Source organism: Nicotiana tabacum, chromosome 2 (assembly GCF_000715075.1).
Source record: "Nicotiana tabacum cultivar K326 chromosome 2, ASM71507v2, whole genome shotgun sequence".
Taxonomy (NCBI): Eukaryota; Viridiplantae; Streptophyta; class Magnoliopsida; order Solanales; family Solanaceae; genus Nicotiana; species Nicotiana tabacum.
In genome coordinates this window covers 112,068,026-112,095,844 of record NC_134081.1, presented here as the reverse complement: position 1 = coordinate 112,095,844, position 27,819 = coordinate 112,068,026, and the positions used below count along the sequence as shown (strand labels likewise).

Genomic DNA, 27,819 nt, shown 5'->3' with positions numbered 1-27,819 from the left:
AAAAACAAAGGACTCGATTCAGAATGACTACTCCAAATAAATCTCACATGATGAGCATGCAATTGAGCTAAACGGTGATCCTTTAGAAGTAAAAAAACTATAAACATTTTGTGTTCTTCCATTATGCTAAAACGTCATAAAGGTAGGTAGGCACTTTCACCTACACTTTATGCACGAGTATGTGAATGTATGCCTTACCTGATACAACAGGATAAGCTTATCTGCACCAAATCCGCGAAAGAATTGGAAGGGGCCTGAAGTTGGAAACTATCACGTAAATAAAACAAACCAAAGACAAATAGGGATGCACATTTCCATGGCCTTGCCTTGAGTGTTGAATTCAGATGCTTCTTTTATCATGTTGGTTACGTTTAAATGGAAGTTTACTAGTGGAATCAATTAGAACAATTTACAATTGAAGGAGTTAATCACATTGATTCAGAGCAACAGAAACTCACTTTGGACAGATCAAAAGCCATAGAACCACCAAGGGCAAATGTCATAACACTAGCTACAAAATTTTTGTAAGAAGCTAAAAAAAGTATATACTTGTCGATTTGTTTGCTAAACAAACTCGCACTCAAACAGGAACACCCAATCTTCTAATGATAGTTTTTCCCAGGCCTCGAAAGAACCACCGACCATCCTGCAATCAAATTTGAAAGTTCAGTATGTCAGAGGGAAAAACAAAATGGAAGGGGAAAATGGTTTTCTACAGAAAGGAAAGGGCGGAGGAAGGGAGGGTGGGAGCAAAGAAGGGAACAAGAAATCAAAATGTAACAAAAAGGTGGATGATTTACAACTTTCAAAGGAAAATCTTCGATGGCTTATCTCTGAGAGTTATTTGAATTATGAAACATTAAAAGTTTTATGAGCTCTTACCATAAGTAACTTTACCCAACTATCAGTTGTAACATCTAAAAGAAAATTACTTGATTACCATAACATCAACTCATCACCATTTTTATTGTCAGAAAACATAGGCAACAATCTAAACGACTATAAGAAAAAGGCACTTGCCTTTGAAAATGTTTCTTCTTCTCTTGTGACTGTAAGATCCTCTCGTCAATTGTATCCTCGATAACAAATCTCACAATCCTAGTAATGAGAAGACAAAAATAAGACACATTCAAGGGCAAAAAATACAAGAAATGCAAAACACACCTGACCGGTTTATGTTGCCCTATTCGATGAGCTCTATCTTGGGCTTGCTGCTCTATAGCAGGATTCAAGCAGGAATCCATCAAGAAAACCTAGCATAGGTCAATAGACGAGCCACATATCTTGACATGTATCATGCACTTATTCAATAGATAATTACAAGTCATAATTCTATCCTGAGCTGGTTCTTTAAGTGCAGAGAGAAGTGAAGTTGAAATATATCAAATGAACAAAATAACAGGAGATCTGAAGAGCAACAGGAATGCAACACTAGATATGCACAAGCCTTTGGCATCTGAAATGGTTATCAGAGTCTGCATTCACAGAGAAAGAAAGTAGATCCCTTACATGTGATGCAACTGTAAGATTGAGGGCAACACCTCCAGCTTTAAAGCTCATAAGAAATATCCTGCAATCTGGATCCTCAATAAATCTGGTAATTGCAGCATCTCTTGCAGCAATAGACATGGATCCAACTAACTGAACACATTTGATGCCTGACTGCATGCCGTATATACACAAGACAAGCTTATTTTGTTACAGATTGAAAAAAAAGGAGCTAGAGAAAAGTATCTTTATATCTTACTTTCTGAAGAGAATACTGTATTAGATCCAAAAACGATGCGAACTGGCTGAAAACTATTCCTTTTGCAGAACCATCTCTTTCAACCATGAACCTAATTTCTTCCCTCTACATTCAACAAAAAGTAGAAATGAGCATCAAGCATGTAATTAGCAGACCCCATCACTTTAAACTCATAATGGAGTCCCATACTATCAAAATAGAGGTACTGTAGAAGGTAATTGCATACCAAAGCTTCTATTTTAGTGCTTGTCCGGAAATCATCAAGCTGTATTTTGTTCACTATACTTGAGGATCTAAACCCTTTGACAGTTGGTTTAGAATTCGAATCTCCCTTACCATTATATGTACTGGAGTCATCAGTTAGGGGTTTAGAACACGAAGGGCATGACACTTCTCCCATACTTCCAGTTTTGTCTAAAAAACACGTCTTGCAAAACACATGCCCACAAGAAGTAACCTGCAACAATCAAAAGAGGTGCACAGTTCAAAGAAGACTGTCTAATGAATAAGGACAATGTAGCACGCCACCACAAGAATTTATAGAAGCATTTTTAGATGTTCAAAGGATACTAAAAGTGTTGAATTTGACAAGATTAATGTGAACTAGTGTGAACATTTGAAGCCTCCTTTTAGAAAGAAATTGGTAGATGCATTTTTCATGCATTTACATTGCATGTTCACACTTAATATGATGTCATGCATGACATTATTAAGGCAATTTTCCTTCTATAAATAGCAAGGGTTTTGTTCATTTGAAATCATCTGTCACTTGCCTTCTTATCTCTAAGACATTTGAATCTTCTTTTTCTCTTGTAGTATTTCACTTGTATTTTTGGAGTGAAATAAATTTGAGTTGATTGTGTCTGAGGACTAGGCAAAAATTAAATTTTGCCGAACCTCGTTAATATCTGGTGTTCATTTTATTATTGTCTCACTTACTATTTATTAGCTACCTTTAAATATAGTAGTTGTGATTTAATCACTCTCTATATATTCGGCTTCCGCAATAATTAGTATCAGAGCCAAGGTTCTATCTTAGTATGTTCTGTGGTTGCAACATAGTTTGAACCTCCACATCAGAAAAGAATTACTTTGGTGTTCAGTAATGTCAGCAAATAAATAGTATCTGTAGCAAAATGGGAGATAATAAAAATAAAGAGTCAACATCGGGTGTCAGTAATACGTCGTTGGCATCTTCGCTTATGACAAGAATTATGTCAGAGGTGAAATTTGCAGTTGAAATTTTTGATGGGTCAAGACATTTCGGGATGTGGCAAGCTGAGGTTCTCGATGTCCTTTTTCAACAAGGGCTAGATATTGCCATAGAAGAAAAGAAACCAGACAATATCGGAGAAGGAGATTGGAAGATTATCAACCGCGTTGCTTGTGGTACCATTCGATCTTACCTCCCAAGAGAACAGAAGTATCCATACACAAAAGAAACTTCTGCAAGTAAATTGTGAAATGCGCTGGAGGATAAATTCTTGAAGAAAAACAGTCAAAATAAACTTTACATGAAAAAAAGATTGTTACGCTTCACATATGTTCCTGGTACTACAATGAATGATCATATCACCAGCAGAATATGGACGTGACTTTTAGTGATGGAGATATGGCCTTAATGTTATTAAGTTCACTTCCCGATGAGTACGAGCACCTCGAAACAACTCTACTTCATGGGAATGATGATGTATCTCTCAAATAAGTTTGTTCTGCATTATACAGCTATGAACAAAGAAAGAGAGAAAAGCAAAAAAGTGGAGAAGGAGAAGCACTGGTTGTGAGAGGTCGTTCTCAAAATCATATGAGAACGAAGAAAGGAAGATCCAAGTCAAGATCCATACCTAGCAAAGATGAATGCGCCTTTTGCCGAGAAAAAGGGCACTGGAAGAAAGACTGTCTAAAGTTGAAAAACAAGGCCAAACCTAACAATGGGAAGGTTGTCATGGATTCAAATATAGCTGATTGTGACGATTCTGATTTCTCACTAGTTACAACTGATCCATTCAAACTATCTGACATATGGCTAATGGATTCAGCTTGTAGTTATCATATGTGTCCCAACAGGGACTGGGTCATTGATTTTCAAGAAGGGGAATGTGAAGTTATTCACACCGCGAATAACAATCCTCTTACCGCATATGGTATTGGTTCAATCCGATTAAGGAACCATGATGGATTGATCAGAACATTAACAGATGTTCGATACGTATTGGAATTGAAGAAAAATCTCATTTCTGTAGGAGCCCTAGAGTCAAAGGGGCTCAAAGTCGTTGCAGAAAATGAGATAATTTGAATATGCTCCGATGCACTAGTGGTAATGAAGGGAATTCGGCGAAATAATAACATGTACCACTATCACGGTAGTACAGTTATTGGGAAAACAACAGTGACATCTAGTGATGACAAGGAGGCAGAAGCAACCAAGCTATGGCACATGCGCTTGGGACATGCTAGAGGAAAATCCTTGAAGATTTTATTAGATCAAGGATTGTTAAAAGGAATAAAGACTTGCAATTTGGAGTTTTGTGAGCATTGTGTCAAGGGAAAAAAGACAAGGGTTAAATTTGGAACAGGAATCCATAATACTAAAGGTATTTTGGATTATGTTCACTCTGATATTTGGGGTGCTTCCAAAACACCTTCATTAGGTGGGAAACACTATTTTGTAACCTTTATTGATGACTTTTCCCGGAGAGTGTGGGTGTATACTATAAAAACCAAAGATGAGGTGCTGGAAATTTTTTTCAAATGGAAGGCGATGATAGAGACTCAAACAGGCAGAAAGATAAAGTGTCTCCGAATAGATAACGGTAGAGAATACAAAAAATGATCTTTACAATAAGATTTGTGAAGATGATGGCATTTTGAGACATTTCACCGTCAGAAATACACCACAACAGAATGGAGTGGCAGAACGCATGAACCGGACTTTGCTGGAGAAGGTTCGGTATATATTGTCCAATGCTGGCTTGGGCAAAGAATTTTGGGCTGAGGCAATAACATATGCATGCCACCTCATTAATCGCCTACCATCTGCCGCTATTGGTGGCAAGACACCATTTGAAAAATGGTATGGAAAACCTGCTGAAGATTATAATTTTTTACATGTGTTTGGCTCAATTGCATATTATCATGTGAAAAAGTCAAAATTGGATCTGAGAGCAAAGAAAGCTATATTTATGAGGATTACTTCTGGAGTCAAAGGATACCGATTATGGTGTCTAGAGACAAGAAAAATTATATTCAGAAGAGATGTTACCTTTGATAAATCTACCATAACAGATAAAGTGACAGTTGAAGATGTCAAACAAACTGATGGTACTTCAAAGCAGGTGGAGTTTGAGGGAAAATTAATTTTTCCAATACAGGGAGAAAACGAGGAAACAATAGAAGATTTTCCCCTAGAAGAAGAGTCAGTGGAAGGAGAGATTCCAACTCAGGAACCCCAACAGCAACTTGAATCAATAGCAACCAGCAAGCCAAAAAGAACAATAAAGAAACATGTTCGTCTCATAGAGACGGTGGCTTGTGCAGCCTCAATTATAGCTGATGGTGTTTCTACCACTTATAAAGATGCAATCCAAAGTTCAGAAGAAGATAAGTGGAGGATTTCCATGAATGAAGAAATACAGTCCCTTCATCAGAATCGCACATGAAAATTGGCCAATCTCCCGAAGGGCAAGAAAGCAATTGGGTGCAAATGGGTATTTGCAAAGAAAGAAGGATTTCCTAACCAAGAAGATGTTCGCTACAAAGCAAGATTGGTGGCCAAAGGGTACACTCAAAAGGAGGAAATTGATTACAATGAGGTATTTTCTCCAGTTGTGAAACACTCCTCCATTAGAGTTTTGTTGGCTTTGGTAGCACAATTGAATTTGGAACTAGTTCAGTTAGATGTAAAAACTGCATTTTTACATGGAGACTTGGAAGAAGAAATCTATATGACTCAGCCAGAAGGATTCAAAGTTGCTGAAAAGGAAAATATGGTGTGCAAACTTGAAAAATCGTTGTACGGATTGAAACAATCTTCTAGACAATGGTACAAACGATTTGACAAGTTCATGTTACGGCAGAAGTACAGAAGAAGCAAATACGATCATTGTGTGTATTTGCGTAAGCTTGAAGACGGATATTTCATATATCTTCTCCTATACGTTGATGATATGTTGATAGCTTCCAAAAGTCAAGAAGAAATTGAGAAGTTGAAGATTCAACTAAGAAAGGAGTTTGAGATGAAGGATTTGGGTAAGGCGAAGAAAATTCTTGACAATGGAGATAAAAAAAGATAGACATTCAGAAAAACTCTATCTATATCAGAAAGAATACTTGAAGAGAGTAATAGATCGATTTGGCATGAATGAGAACACAAAGTCGGTTAGCACTGCTCTTGCTCCTCACTTTAAGCTTAGTGCTTCTATATCGCCGAAGAATGAAGCTGAACGAGAGTATATGTCAAGAGTGCCATATGCGAATGCCGTTGGTAGCTTGATGTATGCAATGGTTTGCATAAGACCTGATATTTCAAATGTCATCGGAGTTGTAAGCAGGTATATGCATGATTCAGGAAAGGAGCATTGGCAAGCTGTGAAATGGATTCTACGGTATATTTGTAATACTGTAGATGTTGGATTGATTTTTGAGCAGGAAGATAGTCAGTATCTGGTTGGATATTGTGACTAGGATTATGCGGGTGATTTGGACAAGAGTAGATCAACTATTGGTTATGTTTTCACTTTTGCAAATGCACCAGTTAGTTGGAAGTCTACTTTGTAGTCAACGGTTGCTTTGTCTACTACTGAGGCAGAGTACATGGCAATTACGGAGGCTGTAATGGAGGCAATTTGGCTTCAAGGGTTGCTTAGAGATCTTGATATTGGCCAAGAAAGCATCACACTATTTTGTGATAGTCAGAGTGCTATCCAATTAGCAAAGAACGAAGTTTATCATGCAAGGACGAAGCATATTGATGTTCGATATCACTTTGTACGAGATATTATAGAAGAAGGTGGAGTCATGGTGCAGAAAATTCGGACTACGGACAACCTTGCCGATATGCTAACAAAAGTAGTGACTGCGATCAAGTTTCAATATTGTTTGAACTTGATCAACATTGTTGAACTTTGAAGATTGAAGTTGAAGACACAATCAAAATTTATCAGTAAGAGAAAATTGCAAAAGTAGACTCTTGCCAAGGTGGAGATTTGTTGAATTTGACAAGATTAATGTGAACTAGTGTGAACATTTGAAGCCTCCTTTAAGGAAGAAATTGGTAGATGCAATTTTCATGCATTTACATTGCATGTTCACACTTAATATGATGTCATGCATGACATTATTAAGGCAATTTCCCTTTTATAAATAGCAAGGGTTTTGTTCATTTGAAATCATCTCTCACTTGCCTTCTTATCTCTAAGGCATTTGAATCTTCTTTCTCTCTTGTAGTATTTCACTTGTATTTTTGGAGTGAAATAAATTTGAGTTGATCGTGTCCGAGGACTAGGCAAAAATCAAATTTTGCCGAACCTCATTAATTTCTGGTGTTCATTTTATTATTGTCTCATTTACTATTTTTTAGCTACCTTTAAATATAGTAGTTATGATTTAATCACTCTCTATATATTCGGCTTCCGCAACAAAAAGTACTTCTGATATAATATCAGTGTCTATGGTACAATGCTGGAAAGAGAGTTCCTCAAATGCTCATCTTCATGAGGACTCCCGAAAAAAAAGGCCAAACTGGGGAGCTTTCATAAAAGGGATTGCATATCATCACCATTTTTCTCAAAAAGAACTAGAAAACATTTGATCTGAACGTTGGTTTAAAGAAAAAGTATTTTATATAATTAGTTCAACACAAGTAAATGGCATTTAAAGAGTGTACATACAATATTCAGGAATCGGGCTGACAATGAGCAATTGAAAGGTGCTTGAATGGCCAACAAAAGATAATATAGTAATGCCAAAAGGAGAAAGCTATCCACCATAAAAGTAACTCGCAATGCAACTAAGGCTCCACCAAATTAAACTTCAGCAAAATTTGATGTTTTCTGGATGTGCTTGTTCTTTATTTCTTTGTTTTTTATTCCCTCTTTTTCTTATTTTTTGGTTTGGGGATGGTGGAGGCAAGAGGAGGAGGGGTAGAGGTGCACAAACTCACTACTGGACTTTCTACTTCATCGTGACATAAGCAACATGATTGCTCAACACTGCCAGCATCTGTATTCCAACTAGCATAATATGTGTCAGAGTATTCCACAAGGTAAGGATGATCAACTGCCTGCCAATTAAAGAAAGACGTTAGCCAGACATTTGCCACAACCAAATTTGCCTGAAGACCCGTAATAAGACAAATACACATATGTTGTGAAAAGTCAAATTGCGTGTTTTAGCTGTTTAAACTGTTACTTTCTCATGAGCATATCATTCGAGAGGCAAGTACAGAAGAAGCAAAAGAAAAAATGAGCTCATGTATAAGGGAGGTAATAGTACATAATACCTGGGCCAAGCATAATAGAAGGGAAAGAAACTAAAAGCAGCCGCTTCAAATTTAAGTTCACAAAAGAAAAGAATAAAGGACTATCACAAAAGATTTAGCTTTGACATAAGATAATTTAAGCAAGTAAATATGTTTAATAACCTTCACCAGTCGTGTGATAAGCTGGATGGTACAATGTACATCAAATAAGTCTTCCATAGTCCAATCTTTACACAGTCCAGTGCCAGATTAATTCCTGAGGTTACATAAATCCCTTGACCAAATTGTATTAACTGTCCATTATTATCGTCCAAATATGCATCCACTCATAAAATTTACCAATCCAAGACTTCATTAAACTAAAACAATGTAATATGTAGTGATGAAATTATAACGAGAAAATGTTTATATAATAATTACAGCAGAAAATGGAATAAGAAACAGAAGATGAAATTATAAAAGAAGCTGCAGAACAATCATATACACGCACACATAAGAAATCAATGAAGTTCACTCAAAGGTAATGGATTCAAGCAACTTGAAGGCAAACTTCCTTGAATAACAATGTTAGGATCGAAACCCGGGTAGTGCGAAATTTAGCCAAACAACGGTATAATGACAATAACAAATACAATGGAAGTTGATAACAACAGCAATTAAAGCATATAAAGAAGACACAAATTTAACGTGATTCGGTCAAAGTGACCTACGTCCACAAGCGGAGAGGAGCAATTTTACTATACCAATAAGAGTACAAAATTAGAGTAAATACTCTAATTAATCCCAAATACCCTAAGAGAATAACCTCACAAGATCACTCCAAAGAAAGGGTTCACACAAGTGCTTCCCAACGCTAACTCTCGTACAAAACACTCTTAATAAAGAAGGAAAGGAAGAAACAAGAAATGAAGACTCAAGTCTTGTTGGTGTGTCTAAAATGAACTAATGGCCTTCCCTTTTATATGCAAAAATGTCTTAGTCTCTTAGGTGTAAAAGAAGAGATACAACTTGTGCAAATGATGTTCACCACACAATGCAATATTTTGGGGTCCCAAAGAATATTGTCAACAAAGTCTATACTTTGCAAATATGCTTATACTTATGTGAGATGGACCCCATTAGCTAAAATATTGATCATATTACAAATCTCCTCCTTGGCCTATTTTTGGATGATATAGTAAGTTTGCTCCACCTTCTCCGCAAAAGCCCAAATGGGCATATGTCAAAATTTAATGCCATCAAAATCAGACAAGTCAATTGTTTGATTTTGTTTTATATCCTAGTCTGATCTATAATATCCTTGCTTAACTTTTTATTGCTTTCAACATGTTCATGTGTATTCTTGTTTGTAATACGACCAATATTTTGGCTAATGGAGTACATCTCACATAAGCATAAGCATATTTGCAAAGTGTACACTTTGTTGGCAATATTCTTTGGGACCTCAAAATATTGCATTGTGTGGTGGACACCATTTGCACAAGTTGCATCTCTTCTTTTACACTTAAGAGGCCAAGACATTTTTGCCTATAAAAGGGAAGGCCATTAGTTCATTTTAGACACACCAACAAGACTTGAGTCTTCATTTCTTGTTTCTTCCTTTTCTCCTTTATTAAGAGTGTTTTGTATGAGAGTTAGTGTTGGGAAGCACTTGTGTGGACCCTTTCTTTGGAGTGATCTTGTGAGGTTATTTTCTTAGGATATTTGGGATTAATTAGAGTATTTACTCTAATTTTATACTCTCTTTTGTACTCTTATTGGTATAGTGAAATTGCTCCTCTCCGCTTGTGGACGTAGGCCACTTTGACCGAACCACGTTAAATTTGTGTCTTCTTTATGTGCTTTAATTGCCGTTGTTATCAACTTCCATTGTATTTGTTATTGTCATTATACCGTTGTTTGGCTAAATTTTGCACTACCCGGGTTTCTGATCCTAACAAATTGGTATCAGAACCAGATCTAACTGGGTTTGTTTCAGTAGCCAAAATGACTCTAACAAAGACCTATGTTGAGAAATTTGACCGAAGTGCAAACTTCGGAATGTGGTAATTAAAGATGGAAGCTATCCTAATTGAGGATGGCTTAGACTTGGCGTTGCAAGGAAAGGAGAAGAAGCCAGATAAAATGACGGACGAGGAGTTTGTCATCATAGATAAAAAAGGCAAAATCATGTATCATCTTAAATCTCTCGAATGAGGTTTTACGTGAAGTTTCTATAGAAACCACAGCCAAAGGTATGTGGGAAAAATTAAAAACCTTATATATGAAGAGGACGGTGGAAAATAGATTTTTACTTGAAGCAGAGGCTTTATACAATTCGTATGGGTAAAGGTACATTTATTCTCTCTCATCTTGACACCTTTGATTCCATTCTTATGGATTTGAGTAATATAGATGCTGAAATTAAAGATGAGGATCAAGCCGTGTTACTGCTTTGTTCTCTATCCTCATCCTTTAAGCATACGAGAGATACTATCTAACAGTCAAACCCAATTAAGAAGAAAGAAAGGTCAAATCAAATACACGAAGCAATTAGTCCATAACAAGCAACAAGACTTGAGACAAACTAATTAACTATCAAAGGCAAGAAGAGAAAATTGGAAAGATATTGTAGACACAAAGGTCTGGGGAGGATCATGTTGACCAAATCATGAGGGATGGGAGGGTAATACATAGGAGTAGGGACAAGTCAAGAAAAAGAAAGTCGGAGGACGGCAATCTGTGATGGGAGGAAGTTGATGGAAAGAAGAAAGATGAAAAGAAGTTGAAAGAAAAAGAATGAGAAAATGAACGGTTTTCTCTTATCAATTCATATCCAAGGAGCAAAATACCATTCACTCTAATCTGGAGGGATTGTATAATCTCCCCCTCTATGAGTATTTCTATCCAGTGATTCTGGATGACTTATCCTAATCTGGCCTTGATCTCTGATGCTGATCATTTGTATAATAATTCTATCAGGTCCAGTTTGAAAGCTTATTCCACTTATCAAATGACCTTGCATGACGAAGGATAAAACATGCTTCTACTATTTGCACTAAACACCATGAATCCAATAAAAAATGGATAAAGTTGATTTAGAAAGTTTTAGTACTGAAAACACCTCGCAAAAAAATGAATCAAGAAAGAGAGTGAAATCAGAAATAAACAAGTAGATGAATGCAAGAACCCATTACAATTATCAAGAACGTTTAAGGTTCCACGCATGTCAAGCATTTATACAACACAGTCTTGGTACCTGCTGTAGGCGTGTGAACATAGCAAGCAAGTTATTTCTTTGAGTTCCAGCCCGATCATATCTGCACAAAAGACAACACGAGAAAAAATACAGTTAGAAATAACAATATCCTCGTTGTACTTTTTGTAGGCAAGGTAATGACACAAATGATTGAGAATTTTACGGGAAGAAAAAGATATGTAAGATCTTAAGTATTTAGTATACCAGGATACTAATCCAATATGTTCCAGAACTACTTAAGAACAAATAATTGTAGGAAGAACATTCCATGCAAGTAATCTATGCATAAGACAAGAAAACGGAATATGCAACCAAAAAAAGGAAAAAATGAGCCAGCCCCATGAAATAAATTCTATGGAAACACTACTTCAGTGTAAGCAGCAAATTTGTGGAGCAAGAAACAAGCTAAGTGAACTTGCAAGCAAAAAGAGCTCGAGTTTGAGTATAAAAATATCAGAGAAATAGCATACCTATCCATCTTTGACATGGCTTCTTCGCACAGTGATATGTAGTAGTCTTTTTCATTGTCATCCAAAGAATCTTTTCGCAGAGTAATCTGAACCCAAAAATAAGTAACAAGCTCCACCCATGAGAAGATTATATCAAATTGAACCACACGGCATTAGTGTAAGACAGAACTTACAATCTTCGGGGGAAGTGCAAGCTCAGCAGCTCTCTCCTTTTTGGTACGTTTTAGCAATAGGTTTTTCAGAATTTTGTGCTTCAACAAAACCATCGCATCTCTACCAGCCCCATTGTATTTAATCTTTCTTAAAGGTCTTGCGATACACTAGAAAGAGAAGATGTTTCAACTTTACCATGTCAGCATTAACACGAAGCGTCAAAAGTATGTATATTAATTATTAACTTACTTTCTTCCACCAGAGAAAATGGCGTGCACGGTTGTGGTGGCACTGTGGGCACTCAGTTGAGAAGCTGTAGTACATATAACATTTATCAAAGAACAGATTATAAAAAGTGATTTCAGACAGTTGTTGGACCATTTTCAATAACATTGGTTGAGAAGCAAAGAATAACATATATAAAGTAAAATAGAGTTTAGCCCTTGCATTTTTCACCCTCAAGGATAGGAATAAAGATTGTAAAGAAAAAACAGAAACTTATTGTCTACCTATAATCAAGTCCTCTGCAATCACAATCTTTGCAAAAGTAATAAGCATAAGGAATAACTTGTAAGAAACGGACCTGTGCAAAAGTAAAGAATTTAATCAACCTCACAACAATAGAAAGTTCTGGAAAAAGTTAAACCTGCAGATGTTAACTTACAAATGAGTACAGTTCTCCCATATGGTTCTGCAGGGATATACCAGTTAAGGCCCACTTGTAAGAAGATTCCAACGCAAAAACAGCTCTTGCCGTGTTGCAGCGTGCATCTTTTACATAATGAGCCTATGCCACAGAAGTGCAATCAGGTAAAAATGTTGCAGACAAAATGATTTTGTATCACAAAAAATTTAGGAATTCTACTCTCAGCGACTAGTTCTAATGACTAGAGCAGGCAGAAACTACAAATCACATGCAGTGTCGTTCAACATAGGAACCCAAACTACAATTGCAGATAAAATTTCACTTGATGAACAGTTAAGCAAAGCAATTAATTAACTTTGGGACAAAGATAAATTTCATGTTCTTATATTCGGCTAGAGTTTAATACCTAAAATATCATAGAGGTATATAGGTACACTCACCTACATTATTCAATAGTTAACTGCACACGTTTCATCATAACCACAGTAAGACTCTTCACATTTCGCATTCTAAGCACGTCTGGTTCTTACATGAAGAGGTTGCAGACGACCAAATGAACACCATATACAGGAAAACCAACTACATTATTCTCAAACCTCAGCTACTACAGACAAATAAGAGCTATGAGAGAATGCCAATTGAATAAAGCAACATATATATGAATGCAGGAGTATGTGAATGTATGACTTGCCTCATCCAGAATAATGCGATCCCACTTCACTGAATGTAACACGGACTTCCTCCTGGACACGTCTTCATCAGAACTGGCTGAATTATCAATAGAACCATTGTTGCTCCATTTTCCTGTCATGGTACTATGCCTCATGCCCTTTCTGCGACCTCTTTTCCGTATATCAGTCTCTGGGTCACTGTCAGTCTTTCCTTTGCCTCCTTTAAGAACTGTTTTCTGGTCCAACATTTCTACCAGAGGTTTTAAGTTCTTACTCTGCTGTTTTGACGGCATCGTATACTTGCTATAGTCATCCTCAATGGTGGAGTAGGTAGTAATGACAAAATCATATTCCGCCAATTTGTGCATATGTTTCTCTCTGTCAGTGCCATGATAAACAAGAATTTTGTTGCTTCCTTTAGTGGTGCAATGATCAATCTCACTAAACCATTGCATCACACCAACCACAGGACACACAACAAGAGTTCCTTTGACTGCTGGGAATTTCTGGGAAGTACCGGGTGAAGATGACAATATACTGGAATCACTAGTTGTTTTCTGTAATTGGCGTTTAGCAAGCACAAGTGCTATGGCTTGAACAGTCTTCCCCATTCCCATCTCATCAGCAAGAATACCTCCTCTTGTTGCAGATTCTTCTTGCTTTAATGACCAAGCCAACCACTCCCTCTGGTACCTCAGCAGTGGCAAGGTCAAATTGGATGGTGGCTCGGCAGTTTCAGACACCAACACATTCTGATTATCCAAGTCTAAATCATCTGAATAATTTTCAAGAAGGCACATACTGTTTTCTTCTTCCCATGTCTCCCACATCAAAGCTGGTCTTTTCTTTTTTTTCCTCTCACGTTCCTTTTTCCTAACTTGTAACCTTACCAACAACCGATTCATCGCATACTTCACATAACGATGGCCATTTCCATTCCTTTGATCTTCTGGCAGCGAAAAGAATGGATTTTCAGATACATTGACAATTCCTAATTTAAAAAAATTGCATAATTAAAAGTCATAAGGAACTTGACACCAATAACATTAAAATAAGATAAAAGGATAAGAGTCCATTAAAAGATGCATTGCGTGCTCACTAGGGCTTGCATGCCTATTGCTGGCATTGTATAAAGGCGTAGCATGTTGAACATACTTTCCATTTTGGGGCATTTCAGAATTCTCAAGGTATTTCAATTTACATGTCATTCTTTCAATTATTTTGGACATTTCAGTATGTTGAACATCATCCAATTTCACATAATTTTTCAAGAATTCAAGAAATGGGTTGCTTTGGAAGAAAACTTAAAAGAAAAGAACAAGAAGAATGAAGAAAATGAACCTGGAATTGAAGGATCCATTATATTCCTCGGGAAAGCAGAGAGAAATCAGAGCTTTGCAGAGAGCTAGTTGGGGAATTGTTGATCGTTTGTTATCACAGAGTGGTGAGAGAGCTAGTTGAAATGGAACTGGGACGTTGGGCGGGAAGGACTATTATATCGAGACAATTTGATTCATGCGTTTTCTAGCAAAATCATCCACCTTTTTTAAAGTTGCACGAATCTTTTCGGTGAAATTATATACACCCTCAAAATTTTACTTTAAGGGTGTGTTTGGTATAACCGAAAATATTTTCCGTGGAAAATATATTGGAAAACAAGTAGTAATTTTATTCATTTTCGGTGTTTGGTACGCAAATTAAGGAAAATAATTTCTCAAGAGTATTCATAAATAATTTAGATACAATAAACATGAAGCCATAAACTTTCGAACCAACAACCTTCCGAACTCACAAATTTCATAAACTTCTGAACCGCTAAACTTTCGAAACCGCGAAATTTCGAACTGGTAAACTTTATAATTTCTAAACCCGTAAACTTCCAAATACATAAACCTCCGAACTCATAACTTTGGAACTTGTAAAATTTTGAACTTGTAAACCGAAAGATGAAAAACCTAATTTTGGATAGATTGAGGTCATTGGAGGCCGTTTGGTTATTGTTCTAGACGTTGCAAGGTCGGGGAACTTCCCATTAGCGAGGTAAGTGAGATTTAAGCTTTGATGCTTGCTTTTCAAAACATGAAAATTATATTTTGTCTGCCTGGTCCGTGTGTTGGGACGAGCGTGCGCTTGGCAAAATCGGTGGTCTTTGACCAGCCTCAAATATATATTATTTTGTTAAAAGCTGAAATTACTTAATAAGTGATTTGTGGTGTGGTGTGGCATAGCCTCGTGCTATGGCGTTGGGGCGTTAGAAATTATTTCTTCGCTGCCGTAATATATTTTGGGCATTGTGTATGCCGCCGTGATAGATTTGAGACATTGTGTATGCTGTCGCGGACTCGTTAGAGTGTTTGGTCAATTTTCTGGACTGCCGTTAATGACAAGTCCTTAGTATAGATTATGTTGAGATATATATAGTATTGTTGTTGAATAATTATTTGGAACTTATAAAGTAATTATATGGCGAAAGAATTTTTGTGCATATTATTTCTGTGCTCGTTGTGTGTTTGTATTTTCTAACACTTGTTCCAGGGGTATTCAAAGTGGCGGGTCAAGGATCTTACTGGGTTATATTTACGTATAACTCACTCCTTACCTGCATGTCCATGCAGATAGTGTTGCTGAGGACGAGGCTAGTGGCTAACGAGTTCGTTGAGTGGATTCTGTTGCTGAGGTGAGCCACCGCATTATTTGTGGAGGCCGCTATTTCAGCTCTACCTATCTTATGATTATTATTTCTTTCGGGTCTGCGTGCCTATCAGTTAAACTTCCATTACTCTATTAGCTGCTCCACGGTCTCAGTATGGAATTTGGGTTAGAGATCCATTGTTTGAGTGCTCATTAGAATTTATAAATAAATTATGGTTTTAGTTGGATAATTATTTCGTATTTAGTAATATTTAATGCGTTTGGACTTGTACGTGTTTCTCTCGGTGCTTATATAAAAGGTTAAGAGTACAAGAATTGGTCTGCTTGGTGGGTGGTGTTAGTTGGGTGCCAGTCACGTCTAGGGAGTAGTTTGGGACGTGACAAATGCCCTACTCATTAGATATTATCTCATATATTCAATATTAATTACTAATCTACCGCTAGAATACTTTTTATTTGGACATGGTTTTACTATTGTTACTTCTTATCGGTTGTATAAATGTCTATGTTGCATTTTCTTGATAATAATTTCATTACTTGAATACTTTATTTGGATTATTGCGGTGAGAATGAGGAACTTTTCAGGCAATTTAACATGAGTATTTTATTTGGATATTTATTTTTGTAAAAAGAAGAAACATCTCAACTTATAAGCTTAAACCGAAATCCAAAATATCCAAACCGATTAATCCGAAACCGAACTTAAAAAATCCGATCCAATCCGAGCTTATTTGGATTGGATTTAGATTGTCATTTTCTCAATCCGAAAATCGAAAATTCATACCGAAATTTTCATATCCAATTCAAACAACCCGATCGCTGACCCCTAATGCCAGTGCTCAACTTTACAAGGGTTGCGGAATTCTTTTATAAAGATGAAGATGCTTGTACACTTCCCAAAAATAACTTGAAAGCGTCGTCTCTATAGTGCTAATTGATCCTATTACAACATGAGAACTTCAAAAAGAAAAAACAGAAAGGAAAATGATGATGGAGGATAAGCCAAAGTCGTTTGGTTACTATATATATATTGTTAGAAGTAATCCCAATATTACATCTCACATTAACAGTAAGATGTCTGGTTACCATGTTTAGTTTTTATATTAATGATAGGGGATTTTTAGCTAGATATACTATATTAGAAATCTATTTACTATCTTTATTTAGATTCCTTATTAATTACTTTATATACCTATATTTACTAGTTTTATACAACATCATAAAAAAGAGGAAATGCAACATACCTTAAATATAGCGTATCAGTTACACATAATCTCCTACATTTAAAATTCTCTTCCTTTTCCAAAGGATTACAAAAAAATCTTCACTCTTTCTTTAACAATTACCCAAATTTGTACTTACCCACCGTAAAAACTCGCCCTTACCCACTAATACCCAAAATCTTTCTAACCCAAAAATCTAGCTTACTCACTCCTCTTCCAAAGCTTTTGATATCCGATTTCACTCTTTCAATCATCCACTGTTATCCCCCCAAAATTGTAGATTATTTCCTCTTCCAAAGCTTTTGATATTCGATTTCTCTCTTTCAATCATCCAAAATCTCTTTCTAATTTTTACAATACAGGAGAAATTAAAAAATTTGCTCTACAATCAAGCTGTGGGTAAGTTGTGGATACAATACTAATACAATTATAATACTATTATATTAAATTTTTAGTGTAGAGTTGTGATTGAAACTTGATGAAGATGAAGATCATAATTGTATCACAATTTTTCAGAAAATGTATCGCGATTGTATTATAATTGTATATGTATCATAATTATTGCAGGAATTGTATTCCAAATGTATGATAATCGTATATTCATTGTATATTGTTACGAGCAATTGTAAATTCGTGACGAATTTCACAATTTATATCACAAATATGATAATTATATATTAATTTATTAGTATTGTATCAGGTATTATTTTGTGTATTAATGTACCAGATACAAGTTAGATACAATTATGTTTTAGGCATTGATGTATCTGATACAATTCAACTACAATTATGATACAACTATCATACAATTTTGAATATTTTTTAATAATATAAAGTTGTCGTCAATGGCAAAGAGAGAAGATGGAGATTCTAGACGTAGATTAAGGGATTTTGATTTTTTTTTTTTTTTTTTTAAAAAAGGAGAGAGAAGGAGAGTAGGAAAAAAAAGGAAAGGATGTAATTGAATCCCTTAATTGAAGGCACTAATAATGGAGTGAGAGTCTTTTAAGAAGCAATGTATACAAGTTGTAAGAAAAAATTAGATACTTATTAAAAACTGCAAAAACATAAAGAATATAGGTAAATAGGTTTCTAATATAGTATAGCTAGGTAAAAATCCGTAATGATAGTCACGTTACTTATGTGGTAATTCCCGTATTAGTTCTATAGAAAAATTCAATATGAAATAGTAACATAACGCGTACCAGTAATAATTGGACAAAGTAAAATCTTGAATGGAATAAAGTTTTAAATTCTCGGACAAGTAAAGTTTTCTGGCCTGTTGTTGATATTTACTTGTTTATTCTTCATCCCGAGTCGAGAGTCTTTCGAAAATAACTTCTCTATCTCCTCATGTAGGGGTAAGGTTTTGCGTACATATTATCCTCTCCATACCTCAGTTGTGGGATTTTACCGGATTGTTGTTGTAAACAATACAATAACAACAACATACCAAGTATTATCACACACCGTGAGGTCTGAGGAGGGTAGTGTGTACGCAGACCTTACCCTTACCTTATAAGGATAGAGAGACTGTTTACAACATTATTAATTCTATGCAAAAACCAACCATAGAGAGGAGAGATTGATATATCATATCTAGTAACTTTCTACGTGTCATATAACTTAAATTATACTAGTAACTTGTGTACTTACCCGCGCTTCGCGCAATTGTGAAAAAATTTAAAATATGATTGAATATTAATGTCATAATTTTATAGTAAGAGAATCAATCTTCAGTAATGAGAAAATTTTATTAATTGTTTTAACATACTACATATAAAATTCTTTTACATCAAGAATCTATATGAAACCAACATTCCAGACAATATATGAAGCAAGTCATTTAATTCAATATTGAAAACTCTAAAATAAGTAGAAAATAAAAAATAATTAAAAAGAGAATGGTACAATAAAATTCATTAAGAAGATACCGATGGCACTGCCATTCTTCATTTGCCAATATCTATTGGACTTTTTTTCTCCAACATTATACTTCTTCTGATCTCTTCTTTATCTGCAATAGAAGAGATTATTATGAGAATAGAAGAAGGGAGTCCACATAACCAAAAAGTAGTTTTTTTCAAAAACTAAAAATATTTTCTTTAAAAATAATCTATATATACAACTTTATAGCTTCAATGAAGTTCACAACGTAAAAAGACTTTTATGTCGTTTAACTATATTTGAGTACTCTCAACTTACTATTTAAATAAACACATAGTCAACTCATCGACTAACTCACAATAGCAACATACAAGGAGGAAATACATTAGTAGCATGAGGGCTAGAGTGCTGAGAGTGGGTTCGGCCGAACTTAGTAACTTTAGTTAGACCTCTGTATTTGTCTTAAAAATTCATTAACATGTACAAATTATTAATTTGAAACCCATTAATTTAAAGCAATTAAAATCCCGAACCCATAAACTTAAAATCCTGACTCTAACTCTCAGCATGACGTACCATAAAGACAGTTACAATACATCCACGAACTCAAAGAGCAGCTTTTATCGCAACAAACATATGATCTCAAATAATCTCCATACATCTCACAACATGAGACACAGGCCCTTTTTTTTTTTTGATAAACTGGACAATTTTATGAAACAACAGTTAGGGCGTACAATAGTTATGATCCTGGGGATCGTTACAAGAGGTTGATAATCCATCCATTGCATGCTCATTACCAACGTAAGCTAGAAGTCTACAGGCAGACATAGAGATAGTTTTTACATAAATATTTCCTCTCTTGTCCGCCAGCATCCTGGCCATGACATAGGGTGGGGGAGAAGACAAAAGACATATTTTATTGGAAGCAGTAAGGGTCTCTGCATGCTTTGCTAATAGATGAACTACTTCATTGCTTTATCTGAAGTTATGTTGGATCACAACCATGCCCATTCCGGATATTAACAACCTGCATGATTTAATTATAGAGTAGTAAGTGACACATCCATCGTTGATATAGGTAAATACCTGCGTTGCATCCGTTTCTATTTCCAAAGGATATAACTTCCTTTCCTGAGCTATGTGAAGCCCTAGGTAGAGACCGAGACTTAGGGTGTGTTTGGTATAACGAAAAATGTTTTCCGTGGAAAATATTTTCTTGGAAAATAAGTAGTAATTTTATTCATTTTCTGGTGTTTAGTACGCAAATTAAGAAAAATAACTTCTCAAAAGTATTCATAAATAATTTAGATACAATAAATATGAAGTCATAAACTTTCGAACCAACAACCTTTCGAACCCACAAATTTCATAAACTTCCGAACCGCTAAACTTTCGAAACCGCAAAATTTCAAACCCGTAAACTTTATAATTTCTAAACCCGTAAACTTCCAAACACATAAACCTCCGAACTCATAACTTTGGAACTTGTAAAATTTCGAACCTGTAAACCGAAAGATGAAAAAACTAAACCTGAAAATATATAAAATTAAAAAAAAATTCCTGGGGGGAGAGGGGATGCAGAAAAACGAAAAAACAGAAATTTGAAATTACAAAAAAAATAAAAAAAAAACTTTTTTTTGTGCGGGGTGGGGGCAGTGGGGTGGGGGATGGGGGTGCGTGGTGCAGAAAAAAAAACAGAAATTTAAAAATTACAAAAACAAAGTAAATTTTTTTTTGTGTGGGGTGGGGGGCAGTGGGGTGGGTGGTGCAGAAAAACGAAAAAACAGAGACTTAAAATTACAAAAACAAAGTAATTATTTTTTTGCGGGGGGCGGGGGGCGGTGTAGGGTGGATGGTGACGGAAAAAAAACTAAAATTTGAAAAAAAAACCTTTTTGGTGAGAGGGGGTGAGGTTAGGTGGGTGGGTGTGAGGGTGAGGGATGGGTGGGTTAGGTGGGAAGGTTGAGAAGGGGTTTTGAAAAATATTTTCCTTCTTTTAATCAGAAAAATATTTTCCTACAATTGGAGAAAAATGAGTTCAGAAGAAAAATATTTTCCAAAACATTTAAGCCAACCAAACATGAAAAAATTGAAAAATATTTTACGAAAAATATTTTCCTTCGCACCAAACACACCTTTATTCACTCGTTATTAGCACTTATACATTAGATTCCAAACGCGAAACAACAAAGTATCTACTGCCATTCAATCCAAAAAAGATTAATTCACATAGCTATTCCGTACAAACATTGGGAAAAAAAAAAATCATAAATCAGTAGCATACTAGCAATTTCTAGAAGATGCTATATAAATCCTTATACTTTTACAAAATTAAAAATAAACTAAAAAGCATTACAAAGAACACAAAGAAGAATGGAAAAGCAACATACCTTGAATTGGATGCCATTTCTATGAATACACGGAGGCTCGACGCAAGAGTCGGCAAAGAAAGACTATAAATAATAGGAAGAGAGGAAAATCAATTAAGGTAATTAATTAACGTCTAAAGATGTGATTTTTCAGTTTTTTTTTTTCTAAAGACCCGACTGTGAAGTAATGAGTATTAATGGGGAGTGAACGTGGGTAAATAAACAGGAAATATAATTGGCGTTACATTTGATAAAGCAATGGGTGTTTAATGGACGTTGAGATATAGAAATGGAAAAATAATTAATCACTTAGAAGGAGGAGAAAAAGTCTCAAAATGAAGGAAACAAAAAGCAAAAATCTGAGAAAAAAGATAAAGGTGAATCTTAGGAAATAAGACGTGACATGTCAAACATTATTTTTCGCTCTTCTCTCTATATATATATATACATGGTAACGGATTTGGCCCTCTTTAGTTCTATTACTATAGACTTTATAATCTATTTTCAATATTACCCTGTTAGGTTAGTTTTATATATCCTGTAACAGAGCATTGTAGAGATATATTGAATGAAAATTTGAATTTTTACTTTTAATTTCTTTTTCTTTCTCGGAATTTCTCTTTTCAAGTGTCAAGCTACAATGGGTATCAGAGCCACTATTCCTACTCCAGTCTCCCGCTACCGTGTCTGATGAACCCATTGTCGAGAGCACGAAAGTTGTCGAGAGTACCGAAGATGACCTTCAGCCGATGGAGCTTTTGCTTCAGACATATAGTACAGAGCTTAATCGTAGAATTGATCAATTTGAAGTTCGGCAATTGCAACTCGATGCAATGCTTGCAGATAACTTGGAGAGAACTCGTCGAAGCTGTCACATAATAGAGCAATTGCTTAGTCGAACGGAAACCCAGTCGATGTTGGATCCGTACGCGTATCAGTACGACAGTGCAAATCCAAATTCCTATGACGGTACCAATATGGGTTCTGCTGGTGTGGAGTTTGTATACGATCAATATACGATCAAAACCGGTTTTGCCCTTCATGTATTTAGTCGAGATTGGAACATGATGGACCGAGGGTCGTCATCATAATATCGAGATGATATCCGAAGCCAGGTTATCGAGCTCAAGATTCAGGGACCGATCAATACCGAGCTCGAGCCAATACCGAGCTCGAGCCAAATATCGAGCTCGAGTCAATATCGAGCTCGAGATCCAGAGATCGACCAATACCAAAACCAACCAAGATCGAGCTAAGAGACAAAGAGCCGTTGTAGCCGCACCCGGGGAGAGAATCTCGGCGGAAATTAAGAAAAATCTAATTAACTAATCTATCATGGGATCCCCACTATATATTTTTAATTATATCCAAAGTAGGATTCCTCCACTATATGAAAGGTGCTATCATTTCTGTAAGGCATCCTATATTCAACATTGAGACATCAATACACTCTCACATTTCAAAGATTATTGATATTTACACAGATATATAGTAGAGATTATCCTCTTTTGGGCTTTGGACATTGATTAATCTTGTTTGTTTGTAAATCATTCTCTACTCAATTCGGTTTGTATTACATTCCTTTTTTACAGTCAATATTCGATATATTTCTACTTATTTTTCCGATTTGTACCAAGTTATATCACGTATCCTTAAAACTACATATAAATTTAACTATATCCGTTTTTCAGATAAACAGTTTGGCGCCCACCGTGGGCTAAGGATAATAGTGGTTATTTGGTATGAATCTTTGCAAAACACATCATTTTATACTTGCTCTTGGAAGTGTCTTTAATTTCAGGTTTAAAACGATGAACTCTCAATCAATGGCCCTACCTATTGACAACGAAGCTGGCCTTCAAGATGAGAACAACAACCTGACGACCGGAGATGAAAGGCCACTCGTCGATCCCGTTGGAACTCAGGCCGCAGATCCAATCGACGTTAATTCATATGTGGCCATCGAGGCAAACCAACGTTCCGACCCCGAAAACAACATCCATGGTGGAACTCGACCTGCAATTCGAAATACCCAAAATATTGAAGAAGACGGGATCAACCTGCGTATGATTTTTGAAATGTTACAAGCTCAACAGGTAGCAATAGCTCAGTTGCAGAGCCAAACCCAGACACCGAGCAGGGCCAAGCCCGGTCCATCCCGAGAAATCACCCACAAAACGGGCCCAGCTGTAGTAAGATCAAATGAACAAGAATCGAGGACTAATCCCAAAATTATTAAGATGTTAGAGGAACTGACAAAACGAATTGAGTCAGGAGAAAAGAGGATTGAAGCAAACGACAAAAAAGTAGAAACTTATAACTTCAGGGTTGATCAGATCTCGGGGGCACCACCGGTATTGAAGGGCTTGGATTCCAAAAAATTCATACAAAAGCCTTTCCCCCCGAGCACGGCTCCTAAACCGATCCCCAAGAAGTTTCGCATGCCCAAAATTCCTAAATATAATGGAACGACCGACCCCAACGAACATGTCACTTCTTACACATGTGCTATTAAAGGGAATGATCTAGAAGACGACGAGATCAAATTCGTACTATTGAAGAAGTTCGGGTAAACCCTGTCAAAGGGGGAAATGATATGGTATCATAATTTACCGCCTAACTCTATCGATTCTTTTGTAAAAGCACACGTCGGAGCCATAAAGGTTGAGACTAGGAAGTCGGACATTTTCAAGGTAAAGCAAAAAGATAACGAGATGCTAAGAGAGTTCGTATCTCATTTTCAAACGGAACGAATGGATCTACTACCGGTCACGGACGATTGGTCTGTACAAGCTTTCACTCAAGGACTGAACGAATGAAGCTCGATGGCTTCACGGCAGTTAAAGCAGAATTTGGTCGAGTACCCGACTGTTACCTGGGCCGATGTGCATAATCGATATCAATCGAAGATCAGAGCCGAAGACGACCAGTTGGGTTCTGGGTCCGCTATTAAAAGGGATGTCGACCGAGAACCAAGGTCGAACAGGGACCGATATCAGCCGTATAACGAAGATCGTAGGGGTAGCAAACCTACACGCAACTTAGTACGAGACAAAAGGAGAAGTGATCGAGGCCAAGGGTCTCGGGGGCTGATGAACAAAAATGGGTTCGACAAGCATATCGGACCTAAGGAAGCACCGCGGTTATCATAATATAACTTCAACATCAATACATCCGCCATCGTGTCGGCTATCAGACGCATCAAAGATACTAAGTGGCCTTGACCTCTACAGTCTGATCCATCCCAGAGGAATCCCAATAAAATATGCAAATATCATGGCACCCATGGCCATAGAACCGAAGACTGCAGGCAGTTGAGAGAGGAGGTAGCCCGTTTATTCAATGAATGGCATCTTCGAGAATCTTTAAGTCACCGTGCCAAAAACCATTTCAAAAATAGAGATTTCAATAGACAAAACGAATAAGAAGATCCACAACACATCATCCACATGATCATCGGAGGGATCGACGTTCCCCAGGGACCGGTGCTTAAACGCACTAAGATGTCTATTGTAAGAGAAAAGCGATCTCGGACTCAGGATTACACACCTAAAGGGACCTTGTCCTTTAGTGACGAAGACGCGGAAGGAATCATGCAACCCCATAACGATGCACTGGTAATATTTGTACTTATGAATAAAACTCAAGTTAAATGTGTATAATCCAGGTAGTTCGGCCAACATCATTCGATCAAGGGTCATAGAGCAACTCAGTCTACAGGACCAGGTCGTACCCGCTACCCTGGTACTGAACGGATTTAATATGGCATGTGAAACTACTAAGGGCGAGATAATCTTGCCAGTAAACATGGACGGGACCATCTAGGAAACAAAGTTCCATGTAATCAAGGGCGATATGAGATATAACGCCCTGTTTGGGAGGCCATGGATCCACAACATGAGAGCAGTGCCCTCAACCCTTCACCAGATTCTGAAATTCCCAACATCGGAGGGAATCAAAATGGTCTATGGGGAGTAACCAGCCACAAAAGAAATGTTTGCCGTCGATGAAGTGATTCTGATATCCTCACTATCATCGACAAATTGATCCGATTCGAAGGAGGAACAAGACATCAAATAGCAATCACAAACGTTAGCCTCAACCCAACTAGAGAATCAGAAGACTGATGAAGATGATGACTATGGGGTCACTTGATCCTTTGTGGTCCCCGATAATTTCGATGCTACCCAGTCAACGGTCTAAGAACTGGAGCAAATCATGCTAATCGAACATCTACCCGAGCGAAAGGTATACCTGGGCATGAGGTTAGATCCTGAGCTCAGGAAAAAGCTTATTCAATTTCTTATAGCTAACATGAACTGTTTCGGTTGGTCCCATCTTGACATAACAAGGATCCCACCGGAAATAACCACTCATATACTGAGCTTGGATCCAAAATTCCATCCGGTAAAGCAAAAAAGAAGGCCCCAGTCCGAGGTCAAACATGCCTTCATCAAGGAAGAGGTAACCAAACTTCTTAAAATAGGATCCATTCGAGAAGTAAAATACCCCGAACGGCTAGCAAATGTGGTGGTAGTCCCTAAGAAATGAAACAAACTTAGAATGTGTATAGATTATAAGACTTGAACAAGGCATGCCCTAAGGATTCCTTTCCCTTGCCTAGTATCGATCGTATGATCGATGCCATGACCGGCCACGAGACTCACAGTTTTATCGATGCCTACTTTGGGTACAACCAGATACAGATGAACCCGGAGGATCAGAAAAAGACCTCGTTTATCACTAAGTACGCTACCTATTATTATAACGTAATGCCATTTGGTCTAAAAACTATCGGTGCAACTTATCAACGCCTAGTAAATTGAATGTTCGAAAAACAAATAGGAAAATCAATGAAAGTTTATATTAATAACATGTTAGTTAAGTCCCTGTGAGCAGAGGACCATTTAAAGCATTTGCAAGAAACTTTCAACGGACTAAAGGAGTACAATATGAAGCTCAACCCCGAAAAATGTGCATTCGGGGTTGGCTCAGGCAAGTTTCTTGGTTTCATTGTGTCCAACCGAGGAATCGAGATCCACCCCAATAAAATCAAAGCTATCGAGGACCTCACGGTAGTAGATAATGTGAAGGCCATGCAAAGGTTAACAGGGAGGATAGCCGCACTGGGACGATTCATTTTGAGATCCTCAGATATGAGCCACCAATTTTTCTCACTGCTTAAGAAGAAAAGCAACTTTGCATGGACTCCGGAATGCCAACAAGCTTTAGAAAAACTAAAGCGGTATTTATCGAGCCCGCCTCTGCTTCATACCCCAAAAGTGGACGAACAACTTTACTTGTACTTAGCTGTCTCGGAGATAGCGGTAAGTGGAGTCCTGGTTCGAGAAGAATGAGGTACGCAATTCCCTATTTATTATGGCAGTCAAACCTTAGGCGAGGCTGAAACTAGATATCCCCACTTAGAAAAATTAGCGCTCGCTTTAATAAGCGCCTCTAGGAAACTAAAATCATATTTCCAATGTCATCCGATACATGTTGTAACAACTTATCCTCTTCGAAATATTTTGCACAAACCCGAGCTTTTAGGTCGATTGGACAAATGTGCCATAGAAATTGGTGGATACGATATCGATTATCGACCCTGAACCGCTATCAAATCTCAAATCTTGGCAAATTTCGTGGCTGACTTTTCACCGGCCCTCGTAGCCGAGATTGAAAAGGAGCTACTGATAAAATCGGGTACCTTTTCGGGAGTCTGGACCCTTTTCACGGATGGTGCCTCGAACGCAAAGGGGTCCGAATTAGGCAATCTACTAAAAGCACCCACAGGTAATATAGTTAGACAGTCTATCAGAACTACAAAATTGACTAACAATGAGGCCGAGTATGAGTCCATGATTGCAGGTCCCGAACTAGCTAGAATCTTGGGAGCGTAGATCGTAGAGACTAAGTGTGATTCCCTCCTCGTGGTAAACCAAGTTAACGGGACTTTTGAAGTCCGAGAAAATCGAATGCAAAGGTACTTGGATAAATTACAGGTGACTCTACATCAATTTAAAGAATGGACTTTGCAACATATACCCCGAGAACAGAACAGCGAGGCCGACGTCTTGCGAACTTAGGTTCATCGGTCGAAGATGACGAATTCAACTCGGGGACTGTCATACAACTCATAAGATCGGTGGTCGAAGAAGGTCGCGCCGAGATAAACTCCACAAGTCTAACCTGGGATTGGAGAAACAAATATATAGAGTACTTCAAGAATTGGAAGCTTCCATCAGATCCAAAGGAATCGAGAGCTCTGCGCATAAAGGCAGC

General features: G+C 37.0%; 1 protein-coding gene and 1 long non-coding RNA gene across 2 annotated transcripts; both read right to left on the bottom strand.

Moving 5' to 3' along the window:
* Positions 1–122: 122 nt before the first annotated feature.
* On the bottom strand, positions 123–14,935 carry LOC142173220 (ATP-dependent helicase rhp16-like). Its single transcript, XM_075237715.1, has 15 exons — positions 14,745–14,935; positions 13,424–14,394; positions 12,751–12,873; positions 12,596–12,669; positions 12,336–12,399; positions 12,107–12,253; positions 11,934–12,019; positions 11,464–11,524; positions 7,908–8,027; positions 1,974–2,204; positions 1,748–1,852; positions 1,510–1,662; positions 1,165–1,253; positions 1,021–1,098; positions 123–646 (listed from the first exon to the last, which is right to left on the bottom strand). Exons 1-15 carry the CDS (start codon positions 14,761–14,763, stop codon positions 565–567), a joined length of 2,403 nt encoding a protein of 800 aa, XP_075093816.1. The 5' UTR covers positions 14,764–14,935; the 3' UTR covers positions 123–564.
* A 5,000-nt stretch (positions 14,936–19,935) lies between these two features.
* LOC142173219 (uncharacterized) lies at positions 19,936–23,791 on the bottom strand. The gene is made up of 2 exons (XR_012702668.1): positions 21,559–23,791; positions 19,936–20,195 (listed from the first exon to the last, which is right to left on the bottom strand). It is a non-coding gene; the product is annotated as an uncharacterized LOC142173219 (long non-coding RNA).
* Positions 23,792–27,819: the final 4,028 nt, after the last annotated feature.